The sequence below is a fragment of the Centruroides sculpturatus genome, unplaced genomic scaffold (assembly GCF_000671375.1).
Source record: "Centruroides sculpturatus isolate CEXI.00-Female unplaced genomic scaffold, Cexi_2.0 scaffold49, whole genome shotgun sequence".
Classification (NCBI taxonomy): domain Eukaryota; kingdom Metazoa; phylum Arthropoda; class Arachnida; order Scorpiones; family Buthidae; genus Centruroides; species Centruroides sculpturatus.
The window spans coordinates 1,241,076-1,256,686 of record NW_019384317.1 but is presented as its reverse complement, the minus strand read 5'-3'; the positions used below and the strand labels follow the sequence as shown (position 1 = coordinate 1,256,686).

At 28.8% G+C, this 15,611-nt stretch overlaps 1 protein-coding gene across 1 annotated transcript in view; it reads right to left on the bottom strand.

The window, feature by feature from the left end:
• Nucleotides 1-15,611, bottom strand: part of LOC111623708 — a 62,307-nt gene that overhangs the window by 38,034 nt on the left and 8,662 nt on the right. The window contains exons 3-9 of the mRNA XM_023366396.1: nt 12,178-12,395; nt 10,478-10,604; nt 9,614-9,773; nt 6,062-6,240; nt 5,837-5,986; nt 3,780-3,941; nt 1,846-2,223 (exon numbers count right to left, since the gene is read on the bottom strand). Of these exons, the coding sequence (XP_023222164.1) occupies nt 1,846-2,223; nt 3,780-3,941; nt 5,837-5,986; nt 6,062-6,240; nt 9,614-9,773; nt 10,478-10,604; nt 12,178-12,395 (1,374 nt within the window). The remainder of the gene's footprint in view (nt 1-1,845; nt 2,224-3,779; nt 3,942-5,836; nt 5,987-6,061; nt 6,241-9,613; nt 9,774-10,477; nt 10,605-12,177; nt 12,396-15,611) is intronic.

Below are 15,611 nucleotides of genomic sequence, written 5' to 3'. Positions count from 1 at the left end.
TCTTGAGAGTTGAGGAAAAAGGTTCCTAGTATATTGAGGTGATGATTAGGACCTTAGTTCATAAGAATTGTTGTACATAAGTTAAGTCTTTGAATTTTTTTGTCGAATTCCAAAGGGGAATAGATTTAAGTTAGCAAATAGATTGATTTGAGTTTTTGTCAGGTTGATTCTTATTGATTTTTCTTTGAATAAATTTGTTGTTTATTGTTACTAAATTTTGTATATAGTTATTACTAGAATTATTATTAAATATTGGATTGTTTTTTTGACTAACTTTGTCATTATTTCTTTTGGTGCATGCTTAAAGTCCAGGCCTGGCACACTAATGCGAATCCGCGTAAAGTACCTGTTAGGTAACGGCTATTTCCGGCACAAAGTCGTGTCGCTAATCGTTGTAAAAGGCATAAAAATAACTTAGTACTTTACAAATAGACAAACTAACAAAACTTTTCAAATTATAATACCTTATAACAGATCAAATAGCAAATAGAAAGGTATTATTTAAACTTAATTAAACATTCCAATTGTTTTAAATGTGTACAAATGACAGGAAACAAATAAAATATAGGAAAATTTGTAGACCCATCTGCTCTGGCAAATGCTCGATGGATAATAAATCTGGAGACTGGGCAAGCCAAGAAAGTGTGACACTGTGACAGAGATAGTCCTAGGAAACCCAAGCTGTGTACAGCTAAGCACTATGTTGCAGCCCTACCATTAAAAGCAACATGAGAATGCAGAATTTCCTAAACACTGTTTTGTCATTGATGTCTCTCATCCACTATTAGGGGTGATCAACTGTTATACATGATGGCTACCCACATCAAACACACCAACAGTGGGAGTGGTTTATTGCCCAACAGTGTAAATGGAATTAAGGCAATCACTAGTGGTACTCTATACTCTAACACAGTGGTTGTCAGTTTCCAAACAGAACTGGAATTTGTTTTTTTAAAGATGATACATTGTTAATTGGTAGCAGTCCATACTTCTCTGTCACAGCTGTAATGAAAACAAAGCCAACAATGTAGGGATAATAATTGCAAAACACATAGTGGTCACTGTGCATGCATATTTGTCTCTGCTAGTTGCCTGCCAATGATATGAGAAATGACAAAATTCTATAGCAAGGCTTCCATCTATTTCTGAATAGTAGACAAAGATGCCACTGCAGCTATTTGCGCTTGTCTCATGATCAGATGATCATCTCTCTTGGTCCATCTGAAAAATCTAGCTGTGCATAATATCTATGTCCTACAGGCATGCCTCCAAACGACATATACACTGAAAATTCTAAATAAAGTGAGCCTCTGAATGCCTTTTCATAAGATATTAGGATAGTAATTTTAAAGTACTCTAGTGTAGAGTAGTTTAAAAATATACTCTAGTGGTACATTTACTGACACTGAAATTCTAAAACAATTATCTACAATAGCAACTTATGCAGCAAAAAATGCTAATTCATTGTAAATTTCTCAAGATATAAAAAAAAAAACTAGAATTACTGTGAATTCATCAACATACAATGAACACTCTTCTGTAACTGCATTTAAATAAAATTCATACCTTCAGACAAAAATCAATACAGCCTATATAATGTAAGGTTGTAGAAATCAAAATCATTTGATTTTTCTGTTCCTGAGGAAAAACCATTCAAAATGGCCAAAAACATTTGGAAAAGCAAATAAAAAGGCTGCATTTTAAAGGTTTTTTTGGTTTTGAGGTATGAGTTTCATACAATGAACATATATTCTATGTTTTTCTCCATAAAAAATATAAAAAATGAAAATGTATGTAATTATTTTATGTAAAAACAGTTATTATAACATAGATAACAACACTTACCTTAATAATTGAAGAACTGTCTGATGTAAATCTAACAGAATCGATATAAAAATCGAACTGATCTGTTAATTTTGGTACTCTACTTGTTGTACTGTTCTGTTCTTTATGTGGTAGCCATGCATTACCACAATCTTCCTTTCGAATTTCTGGTGATTTTGGTGGTGGATCAGGAATGGGGATGGGGACAGGAACTGGAACCGGAGCAGGAATTGGTTTAGGTTTTGGGGGTGGTGGTGGAGATTCAGGAGGTTCAGAAAAATTAGCATTGATGTTTCTATTCATATCAGCTAAATCTTGAAATTTTCCTCCATTTAATACATGTTTCCATCCCTGTCTGATATCAATGGTATATAATAAAGATGATTCTTTTATAAATACCTACAATAAGTTTATATTAAAAATTAATTGTAATATACAATATGGCTTTTGTATAAGAATGCATTAATTATTTATAAAATTTGATATGTATATCAGGGCATACTGATTATTTGAACACATTAAATTCAACAATCTGTGAATAATTTTCATAAATGCAGCAGGAGATAAATGTAAATATAAATTCTTTTAATCAAAAGTAAAATTGTTAAAAATATAAATAAATAAACAAAAAAGGCCTGAAATATAATTATTTACAGGCTGTAACTGTGTAATATGATTCATTTTGAAGTAAATAAATTTATTTAGAAGTTTCCAGGAAAAAATTGGCCCAGATTGAAGTTTAAATCTGCATCTTCTGCAGATACTCTGCCAGTTATACTATTCAAAACTAACTGCCTACTTTTAAGCCAAATTGTGTAAAATTTGATTATTTAAAAATAGTACAGTTATAGTGTGTAAATAGTCTGGTTTTAGGCTTTTGGTTAATTAAATATCAGTCTATCATTTATATTGAAAAAAGTATAAAAAGTAATAAAACTACGTAATCAAAATGTATAAATTACATGGTCGAGGCAGTTAAGGCATTGGCTTATCACACTAGAAACAAATTTGGGCAGTTGAAAAATTCCAGAAATTTTTCATTGGCAGTCAGTTCCAAAATGTCAGACCCCATCCTTTATTACCTGCTTATCCCACTGTAAATTGTCTGAACCCAAGATGAGTATGGATAAAAGGTCTTCTTAGTCAAGGTTGAGAGCTTCAGGAATTATTTTCAAATGGTTTGTAATGGATATGTCAGGCTCCATTCTTTAATACCCCGTTGCCCTCATTTTAAGTCTGGCCAAATCCATTATCATTACCAAATCATTAAAAACAGGCTATATTAGTGCCTCAGTGAAGGAGGAATAAGAAAAATATGAGTTAAAATATTCTTAGAACAAACTTGATTACCAACATTTAAATTTTAAAAGTTTAACACAAAAAAAATCATACAGTCTATCCATGCATATAAATGTATTTTTGAAACCCAAACTGCCTACTTTTAAAGAGTGATCTTAATGATAATATAAATTGTTTTAGTGATTTTTATTCAAACAAATAAAAATACAGATACTTTGACAATAATAGAATAGTATACTATTGTGAGATCCCTGGCTACAGTTTGTTAAATTAAAGTATTAATTTGATAAATTTGTTAAAAAAGCATGCATTTATATTATTTATGAATTTTACAAATATTACTTACTTTTTTTAGTGTTAAATTTTTAAAAATTTAAATGTTGGTAAGTGAATTTTTTCTTTTCACATTTAAATTTTATATTATATTCATTTAAATTTACAACTTTCAAATTTGTATTTTGTTCTCTTTTAATTTTAGAACATATTTTTGTATTTGATCTATTAGTTTGTTCCATTTCTGTAGGATCTAACTGAGAAAGACCTAAAATAGGTAAAAAATGTTTTTAATGTATTAAACTCACTGCTGGAAGTCAATAAAGTGTAAAAAATATGAGTCTAAACATCTATAATTAATGTTAAAAAATCAATGAACTTACTTCTCTAACACCTCTGTAGTCTTCTGCAATGAAGAACCACGGTTTTAGTAATCCTAATAACACAAAACAGACATGCTGCAAGGATTTTTCATTCCATTCATCCAAAAATAGCTGATCCCAAACGAACATTGCAGCTAGAGGTTTTAATACGCTAACAAAACCCTTTAAAAAATTATTAATAGTTATAAAACTAAAATAACAATAATAATAATAAATATCAAAAATATTTTGGCATATTAAAAATTATTCACAAATATTAACAAAATAAAGTTTTTTATGTGTCATAAAATTACATGGTGTAAAAATGAATAAAAATAAATATAACAATGAATATTTTTGATTATTATAAACAAAATAAATTATAAATGAATAGACATGAAAGTATTTGTTAAAAGTATTTCTTTAAAAGATATAAAAATTAAGAATTCATTTAGATGAAATTTTTGCTTTATTAATTATTTACTTTTATTTATTATGTATTTATTTATATATTTATTATTTTATGTTATTTTAAATTTATTGTTTCTATTTTAATTCAAACATTATGTTTTAATTTTTAAACTGTATTCTTTCATTTGAAGTTGCCATTAACCAAAGAAAGTCGGTCAAACCAATCGAAAATGTTCTTAATTTTAACCAGCAATTATTCATTGTAACATTGTCACAATGCTGCACTGCAATTTTTAATCATATTTTTAAAATTTATTTAATTTAAAATATATACTCTTCATCTATTAACTCCTTTCAGGGGAAAGTTTTGAATAACATGACTTTCGATTTGCATCAGAAGTTCGTATATAGTTAATTGGGGCTTCCCATCCCTAAGCTTTCCGTATCTTATCTCAATGTTCATCTATCTAATTCTATTCTCAAGATTAAGGAAGGATATATGGACAACAGTAGAACTTTATAGGTCTACAATTTTTTAACCAGTCAGTTGCACAGTACTACCATTAAAGTAACCAGTTTTAGTTAAACTGTTGCGCAGTACTCCAGTTGGAGTAAGTTTCAATTTTTTTTTGTAATTAACTAGTTGGTGGCGATTTAAGCACTGATTGGCATTTATATACATAGACTAAGTCTGTTTCAACGAATAAGATATTTGTTATCACCCCGTATTTTTAAATTTTCTTACAAAACCCCTCCTTTCCATGTTAAGTCTATGGGAAACTCTTCTTTCGTTCATTGGACAATAAAATTTTTGTTTACAAGCCTGTTGAACTCCAATTGGTATATTATTGCTAAATGACTATGGTTTAACGAATAAGCATCGACTTGGGTCTGTAGGGTGGGAACTTTCTTTGAAAAAGTTATTTTTGTCTGAGCTACATTGTCAGCTATAAACGTAAACAATCAATCATAAATCAATATTGTCATTTTATTTTTAGCTTGAATTTAATAAAATCATACATATATTTATCCTATTTAACGAATATTAGTGTTTTTAGGATGATTCAGTTGTAAATTCTTCTAAAAAACGAAGTACTTTCGGTTAAGACCACGCCCCCTAGCAGAATGGCACTTGATGTAGATTTTGTAGCCATTACCCCCTCAAAAGCCAAACTACGTTATATATTATTAGTCGTAATATCACTTTACATGAATTTAGAATGCTNNNACAGTTAATATTTAAAATTCTTAAAATTTGTTAATTTTTTAAAACATACATAATATTTTAAAGTCAACAATCGTAAAGTGTGATATGTGTGTAATAACAGACAAAAAACAGCTCAGATCTACAGCAATTTTTAAGCATAATATTGCAAATTTAAAAATTACTATAAAAACCAACAAATATTGAGCAACAACGGTGTAGTTTCGAATTCTTGAGATGTGCAGCTGAGAGGTTAAAATTGAAGCCCAATAAATACATTGCAAGGATTAAGGTAATTTTTTGTTTGCTTTGACACTTTTCCTAATCACATACCACATTTTGTACTTTATTTATTTATTCACTTTATTATACATTTCACTTAAAACATATAAATATTTCTGCTAAAAATACAATTATTTTTATTAAAAATTATAATATATACAAACTAATTATATAATGTTACCTCTATAAGCCACTTTCGAATAAAAATTTCTGGATCTTCAATAATTTTCTTTTGGGATTTTAAATCATCATCAATATCGTTTTCTTGAGTTTCAGTAAACATCATTTGCGTTTTATTTTTACTCATATTAAAAATTTCGTGTGGAAAATCCTTTAAAACAAAAAAATATATATGAAAGTTTAAAAAATCTATGTTATAAATTTGAATAAATTTATTAAAAATTACCTCTGAATGAACGATAACATTTTTCTTCATACATTTTGAAATGTGATTTTGCAACTGTTTATCTTCTTCGCCTACTCTTTCCCATACTTTAGATGCAATGTCCGTTGCTACTTTTGGCTTAGGAGCAAAATTCCTAAGAAGTATTTCTAAGTACTTTGCCGTTATAATCAATTTTTCGTCTGCAAATAATTTTAAATAATTATCAATAAAAATGCATAATTGTGTATAATAAAAAATTAGTGTGAAAGTTTATGCCAGATATGGAATTTATTATGTATGTTTAGAGAATTAAATAATTTTTAGATAATTTATATCCATATAATACAGATATACCAAGATACTATTTATATAGTTATAAAGATGAAAAACTGTAGGACTATGGGTAAACTAGATCAAAAAATGAAAATAATAATGTTAAAAAATTTTTGTTAAATGATTGCCCATTAAGATACTTAATATAATATAAAAAACATTAGATTTCATGTTAAAGTAAGTAAATTAGATTATAATTGTTTCATTCACATGTGTAGATTTGATGTATAAAAAATATAAAAAAAACCCTTAAGTCATATGGAATATTATAGTATCTAAGTTTAAAAAATCCAGAAACAAGTTGCTTAACTTTTCCGGCAACATTTAGATTGGACTTTTTTTTTTAATATAATTTTTTCATTTTATTAAACGAAAACATTTCATATCATCATCAGCAGATGGTGAAGTGTTCAAACCCAAAAAACATTTACTTTAGGGTAAATACTACATTTTTACTGAATTTGGGCATAATTTGGTGCTATTCATAATTTATCCAGTTTCTGTGATGGTTGTATTAAATCCTCCTAATTGTCTATCTGTAGAACTGAATTTTAACTTGTGTGTTAATTTTTGCTGTGGTTATCTATTTTGGCACAATAAATAATTTTGTTGAAAGATCCTTAAAATAAATCATTTGTTAAATATAACAAGTTTTGATTTTCATTNAACATTTCGTTGTTTAGCAATGGTGTTGTACAGGGACTTCAATAGAGGGTTGAACTTAATGGGTATCCTCATATTTTCTATATTATTGCTTGTGTTTTGCGTGTTCATTACAATGTTGGAAGAAGCCTGTGTTTGTTTGTGGCGCTCTGCGATCTTTTGTATAATATTTTGGTACCCGTGTGATCTGGCTATACTTTCCAAGTATTTTAACTCCTCCGTTAGTGCTTTTTGTGTTGCAGTGTGTGTGTAAGCTTGTTTGACCAATGCCCTGAAAGCCGCCATTTTGTACTGGAAGGGATCACATGAGCTTACTGGTGTGTATGCCGATACACTAGTAGGTTTGCGAAAAACCGATGTGCGGATGATGGAATCATCAAATCTTATGTCCAAATCCAGGAAACGTACTTTGGTGTTACTGTGTTGTTCCATCTCTAGTGTCAGTCCATACGGGTTGTGATTCATTTCGTCTAAAAAACAGGCTAAGTTGGGAGTTGTCCTCCATAAGATGATGATGTCGTCGACAAATCTTTTGTATAGTAAAATGTCGTGGAGGAATTTAGGCAATGTCCTGTTTTCATATTGCCTAATAACTAGCTCACATCGGTGATACGCATTGGTTACAGGTTCCATAAGTCAGATTTATTGTATTGTATACAACCCGATGTGCAGTTGATATTATAGAATGCAAGTAACTTGAATAAGTGTGAATATGTAACATTAACCAGATCATATTTATAAAATAAACTAAAACATTTAATAAACCAAAAATATTAAAAGTATACAAATGAATGAATAACAAATTGTACTTATACCTAAGTCACTACGAACTAAGTTAAACCTAAACCTAAATATCCTATGTTGAACCTATCGAGAGAGAGTTTACAATAGAGTGGAATGTGGTTATATTTTACCTTTTGAATTCATTCAATATTTCAATGTATGAGAATCTTCTTATTTGTGGACATTCTTCTTCTTCTTCTTCTATTTTCTATGGCAAATTCTTTGTATGAATAACTCTTCTTATAACGGTCTCCTTGTGTAACGGACTCTATACATCATATGGAGAACTCTGTAATATGACTTTCATTTGATGGACTCTCTATATCGTATGGAGAACACTTCAAACGGCGGACTTCGTCTATATTGTATGGCTAATTCTTTCAATGACTTTCCAGGATTCATATGGCAATACCTCTTTCGACGAACTGCACTTGTGTGGCAATACCTCTTTCAACGGACTGCCCCGAATGGCGGGAAAATGTCGCTTTTATATCGGCCTTCTCTGACGGCAAAGTAGCATGTGCAAAGGCCGCATTTTCTACTCATTTCGACTCGTCTTGTGAGTCGGCCGTAGGAAAGGAAATCAACTTCCTTTCTAAAATCGAAAGTTTCTTTTGACATCCGTTTTTCAAAATTTTGTTGAAGTTTAAAATTTACAAAAATTTATTTTCTATTAAAATCTAAATCTTTTCCTCTCCTCTGTTAATTTGTCCAAAAATGACTTTCCTTCTAACTCTAGATTCTCACATAAGGCTAAATGACTGCCAGATTATATTGGGCTATAATAATGCTACTATTAATAATTAAATGTAATTTGGCCTAGAGGTAGGCATTAGGTGTCATCTCTTGATAAATTTGGTTACTATAATTAAATTAATTACTAATAGTAGCAGTAATATATTCCAGTAAAATCTGGAAATCATTTGACTTTAAAAAAATATTTTATATATATCAATATAATAGCTGTTACCCGCAACTTCACCCGCAGAGGTTTTGCAGGCAAACCCCATTTATATTCAGTATTTCAACAACCATAGTAATTGTTATATAACACCTACCGCTGAGAATAATGAGAATTGCCGAGAATCAAACTGATGTTTTCGATTTGATCAATTTTCTGGAATGTTCACAATAATTCTGTAATCGAATCAATATGCAACAACAAATTCAAATTTAAAACGGTTCGAACATAAGGTTAAAAATCAAAATATATAAAAATATTTATAACAATGTCTGAAATGTTATCAATTTAATACACCTAAGTAGTTAATGAAGACTAAACGTAATTGAAAACAAAAAATCGCATCTAAAATAGTACAGTAGAAGCCATTCTTCTGGTTAAACCTTAATGCTCTCCCTCTCCCCCCGCATGGGAATTTCGAAAAATCCCTTCCTAGTGTGCGTTTTCAAGACGTACTCTAACTGTGTACCAAATTTCACCTCTTTAGGTTCGGCGGTTTGCTCTGGGCGATGATGAATCAGTGACTCGGTCAGTCAGGACAAGTAATTTTATATATTTAGATAACTGTACATATATTTAATTTACTGTAATATGATGTAATATGTTATGTAAACTTGTATTTGTTACTCAGAGGGCCACAATAGACAGTCATGAACCACCACTGGTATGAAATAAGTGACTTTGTTTGCTTTTAAATATATAGATATAAATAAATTAAATATAATTACAGTATTAGATATACAAATGTATACAAATAAAAAACTAAGGAAAGTAGTAAATATATAAATGTTTACTTCTGCAACTTCGTAATTTGTTTAGAATTTGATACAAACCTTTATCAAATTCATTATTATGAAGAAAAATTTGTTGAATCATAATTGCCCAATAAATATAATACAAGTGATAACTTTTATTGTAAATATGAATGATATTGAGAAGTTGGGCAGTTTCTGTAATATCTTCATCAGTTGAATTATTTGTTTTGTGGTAAATCTGAAAGGAAAAAAATGTACATTATAAAGTTTATGATAATTATATATATTATTTATTAATCATATTAAAATTATTTTTAAAAAGTCCTATCTTTTTTAATCAAAATTAAAGAGTTTGTTCATGAGTTCTCACTGAATTTATTTTCAAATTATGAAGTAAATAAATAAAACAAAGAACTGTTTAGTTAATAAATTAGAGTGATGTTCTACAAAATTGATTTTTAACCAGCTTGTCATTTAAAAAAAAATGCTAGGTTTTTTTTTTGTCTATTTTTATTATTATTTATGTAAAAATCTATAGAACTTAAACATTATGTTTTGTTTATACATGTAAGGGCGTATTTGATGCAGCATTGACTTGCTGAGCTGCCACCAACTCATAAGAAGTTAGAATGCTGTAGAACAGCAATTCTCATCTGTTAAATGAGTTGCTCTAGGCCGAGGATGGTCAGAAATTTCACCAAAAATATGTTTTTAATAAAAGTGTTGGCTCTAGGCCAAACCAAGCTGCCACACGATTTATTTATTTATTGACATTGTGTCAAGTTTGAAATTTTCACATGAAGTAATTAAAGAACTTCCAAATTTATCTCCTAGGATATTACCATATCAAACAGATTAGTTTCTTTCTTATTTAAGAACATTATATATATTTTTAAAATTTAGTTACATTTATAAAACTTTATATATTTAACTTTTCTTTACCTCAAGTACTTCCTTATCGATTTGTTTCCATATCGAGCTACGAGTGACACGTGTTAGTTTTAACTCTTTCATTGAAATGGACAGTGATTTTTGAAAACTGTCTATAATTTGCTGGTAATGTCCTTTTCTAGAAGAAAACATTATAAAATGTATCAATATGTAGTTTTTCTTCAAATGTTTTGAATTAACGTAATGTTGAGAGACATCAGAATATGATACAAATATATAAAACAATTTAAATTTTATAATAATCCTAAGCTCAATGAATGAGCACATTAACAATCAAAGAATCATTACATTTCACTAATAAAAACTTTTCTAGGGCATTGCTGAAATATTTGGCAAAGATTTTGGAGAATATTCTTCACACCAAGATGTAAAACTTACTGTTTGAGAGAGTTCTTTTCGTGACACTGGTGATGGATGAGAGTGTACAATACTACAGACTATCAATATTTTTGTCTCGATATACGCGATACTTGCCATCAATAATTTTTCATTTTGATATTGTCGATAATCGATAGTTTCCGTGCACTATATCAACTATGACGATTTCTGTGTTTGACTGAGTAAATATCTGAGAATTAACTAGAACATATACATGAACCTAGTTGTTCTGTCTCACATAACACAAAATACAAACATATTCTTAAAAGTAGTGTCAGTGGCCAGATGGAAAGTGACAGAAGTAGCCAAATCTGTTTAAGACAGTAGCCAAAAGCAGACAAATGATATTCCACAACAAAATATTTCCAGATTTCTATTCTTATAAGATTTTCATCCTTTACATATGAGGGGATATGCTCTCAAAGTTTATTGAAAATTTCAGAAATACTGGTATTTTGATTAAATGAAAATTAGTGATTTGTAATAATTTTGTATTAAAATAGGTACAAGCTGTTGCAATTTAAAAAATTTAGACAAATTTTTATTAAAAAATAGTCTAAGATAACAAACTTCTCCACAAGAAAATAGTTAACTAGATATAGATTTAATAAAATGGTCAGGACAATAAGTATAAACATAAAACATTTACAAAATTTTTCAAATAAACAATACTTTAAAAAAGTCTTTGCACTTCATCCCTTTCACACACTATCAGGAAATAAAATCTCACATTATTATCTGATGGTGTGCAGTATTCCTGATATTTTACATATTGAGGCAGATGAGAAGTCTCTAAAGAAGCATCCACTCCATCATGAAACTACTATTTCCTGAAAGAAATGAAGAAGACACTTATTTTAAAGTCTTGTCTATTTGAGAATTTTTGTAAATTTTCTAAATTTAGAATTAATTAGATAATGATCACTTTCACTTATAAAGAATCTAGTAATAGTAAATCCTGGCGATCTGGTCTCTTATGACTCATATTTTTCCTACTTCTTCAAAGAAACAGACATGCAATCACCATTTTGTTACTGACAAAATGTGAAAATTGTCATTACCAGGTGGCTGCTACAACCAGGACAGGAATTTTTGAGGATGGGATGAAGCACATTATGTGTTGCAATAAGTGCTGAGTGATTTTTGCTAAAAAAAAGTATTTCCTGCATATAAATCCTGTATAACTTCACTTACACAATAAATGTATTTGTCTATGTTATTGGCTTGTAAAGTTACTCTTTGATCATATGTATATAAATTATTTACTATAATTACTTCAATGAATAACAACACTTTTTGGTTTTTAATCTTACCCTTTTTTCTTCTGGGTTTCTTTAGTGATAAGATAATCTCTCCACAAATGTGGTCTTAAAGAATGAGGGAAAATAATAGTATACTTTTTCAAAGATTTTGTTAAATCAGAAACTAATTCGGGACTATCTTCAATAAAAGAAGTCATTGCCATTCCGATTATCTCGGAGGAATTTTGGAATCCTCTGCTTCTTTTGTAACTTGACCCTTTATTGCCATTCTAAAAATATTAAATTAAATGTTTATCTGTAATAATTTGATATAAAGTTACGAATCCATTATATAATGAATTGAATAAAATATAAATAACTCATTCATTTATCCATGCAGTTTTGTCACAAAGATATTTTCCTTTTAATAATATTTTCTAAATTAAATTTAAGTATAATATTTACAGTATAAAATATGCAAACATCAACACAATTATTTATATATTAATAATACCTTTTTTTAATATAGTTTTTATAAGAACTAATTGAAAAGTCATGTTGAGATTTACACAATACTCAAATAAAAACATATTTCTGTAGAAGACAAAAATCGAAGAAAAGTTTGGAATTTGGCTCGGCTATTTGAAAATACTGAGCCAAGCCGAGGTTTAGACAAACAAGCTGCAAGACGAGCAGTGAATTTGGACCAGAACCAAGCTAGGTTGCATTGCCGCAGAGTCCATTTTTTAAATTAAAGTTGCATTTATGATAACAACAGATACACAGTATGCCAGATATGTTTTCATTTATATATTACTAAAATGAGAGCATTCATATAAAAACTACTTGAGCATTGAACAACTGAACTATAAACTCTAAGTCAGAATGACATGCAGTTCTTTTAACCTAAAAATTAGTAACTTTTAGATTAAGAGAATTATAAAAAGATAATAAATAATAATATTTTAAAATGATACAAACGACAAGCACTTCTAGCAAAAGTGTACAACAGAGTCCGATAATTCAAAGCAGACGGGACCAAGGCTACCTCGGAATATGGACTTGAGTCAAGCCGAGATTCCGGACTCCAGCCAAGAGCCAAGCACATATTCAAAATCCCAAGCCATAGCTCGGTTCATTTGTTAGAACTCTAAGTCAGAGTAACACTCATATATTTATTTTCTCACAATATTCTCAATAAAAATCTCATTTCTTACATCATTAAAAAACTTTAAGAAACTCAAAGTAATTTAATTTAATTAATCCAAGAAATTTTAAAGAAATTAAAATAAGTTGAGATATGCATACTATTAAATTCAATTTAAAATTTGTGAACTATTATTCAAAGATATATCATTGGGACTGCTCTAGAGCTGGTGTTGCCTGTTAGTCTCGAACCAGAACAAAACACAAAGGGGAAGGACATCCAACATTAGAACGTAGCCAAGAAAAAGCAACAACCCCATAGAAAGTAGGATTAATGATGTTAAAGAGCAGATTTATTCAAATTAGCATTAGAAAATTTTAAGCAAAGAATGAATTCTATAAATTTTTTAAGGTATTAATTTCAATTTATTTAAGATAACATAAAATTGAATAACTTCAAAATATCTATTATGATGATGATGATATCATTAATTATCTTATTTTTTTAAATAACAATCCAAAAGTTTTCAAAAATTAAATTTCATAAAAATTTTCTACATATTTAAAAAAAAAATTTAAAAAGCAATGCATCTTTTTAATATTGGATTTTTAAACCTGAAGATGGCCTGTGAATCAGGCTGAAAACGTTTGTTTGAAATAAATTATATTTCTCGGCAAGGATAAGGTGTTAGTTATATGTATAGTGATTTGCTGAGTACTTTATATTATTGGATTTTTAATTCAGAAAAATTCAGAATACATTTATATTATTATTTTACTTCTACATTTTAATAATTTATTCAGTAAATTTATAATTTGAAAATGTTTTGATATTTAAGATATTTTAAAACATTAAATATTTGCATTATCGTAATATATAATTTTTTCTTTTCATTTAAGTTATTTTTATTTCTAATACAATCAATTTTAGCCATAATTAGTATTGTAATTATCACAATATAAAAGTGCAGTACTCTAAATGACTTTAAAAGTAGCTACATTATGAGCTACTTTTCCTACTGACTTCCTATAATAGCCTTATTTAAAATCTTCATTTGTTTCGTAACTTGTACTGTAAATTCACTTGTTTTTCTCACTGGTGGCCGAGTGGATAAAAGTCACCAAACAATTGATAGTCAGTCCTGAGATTTCATCTGACCAATGAGCTGGCTGTTTGGAGTTTTTCAGATTTTCTTCGTGTGCCTAAATAATGGCTGGTTACCCAAAGAAAGACTTTCAGAGAGACACCACTCAAGATGTTTTGCCTTATCCTGTCGACCAAACCTTTCGTTTCACTGATTTTGATATTCTGTAAGATTTTTCCTTCAATTAATTCTTCTTATGTCCTAATCATATTTATAAACAACTGCCTTGTTTAATATTATGTTGCAATCATTCTCATTATATTAAATTTCAATTTTTATAATTGACAAGTATTTAATATTTATGCAATTTGTATTAGTTTAATGTAAAACTTCACCCAATTGAATATCTTCTATTGCAATAAATCTGTTTAGCAATACATTTCTTCTTTGACCATATTTGTAAAATGCATAGCATTTTCATTTCTCTACAAAAATAATAATTCAGTAAATTAAAAGTTAATTTATTGCTTGTTTTTGAAATTAAAATGTAGTACTCTCTTAATAGTAATTCCAAAATGAACATTAACTATAGTCAGTAGGCATCAGTACAGATAAAAGCAATTTTCCAGATTTAGCATGTTTTTGATGTTTTAACACTTAAATTTTTTAATAAATGTCTAATAATACTATAAGTTTTTCTGTTCTGACATTGTCTAATTTTATAGAATTACTGTATTTGTAGTCAGACAAGGTAAAATGAGAAAAGAGATACTTTTTTAAAAACTCTCATTATAGCAATAAGCTTCTCTACTACAATATTTTTTCTTGTTCTGCTAAATATCTCTATAGAGGGTTTTGACTATATATGAAATCGTAGAAAGGTCATTTTTATATGTTGCTCATCCACAGAAATATAATGAAAGATCACACAAGCATTGCTTAGCTTATATAACTGTAAAGACTTCCTTCAAGAGATTAATAATCCATCGTTAGTAGCCACCATTAATAATGGCTACCCAGTACAAAACAATCAAGGTGACCAGTGTTTTTAATGCTCTTATAGAAGAGATGTATCAAAATGTTATTTTTATGGATTTATAGGATTGACAAGCGTTTTTCAAATACAGTCGACCCCCGTATAAGATCATTGATTATTCCGTTTTATATGAATTCCATGTTGTACAAGTCACTTAAATTTTACAAATACGTGAGCCGTTCACAGCCCGGTACACGTATTTGTAAAATCTAAGTGACTCGTACAACATGGAATTCATA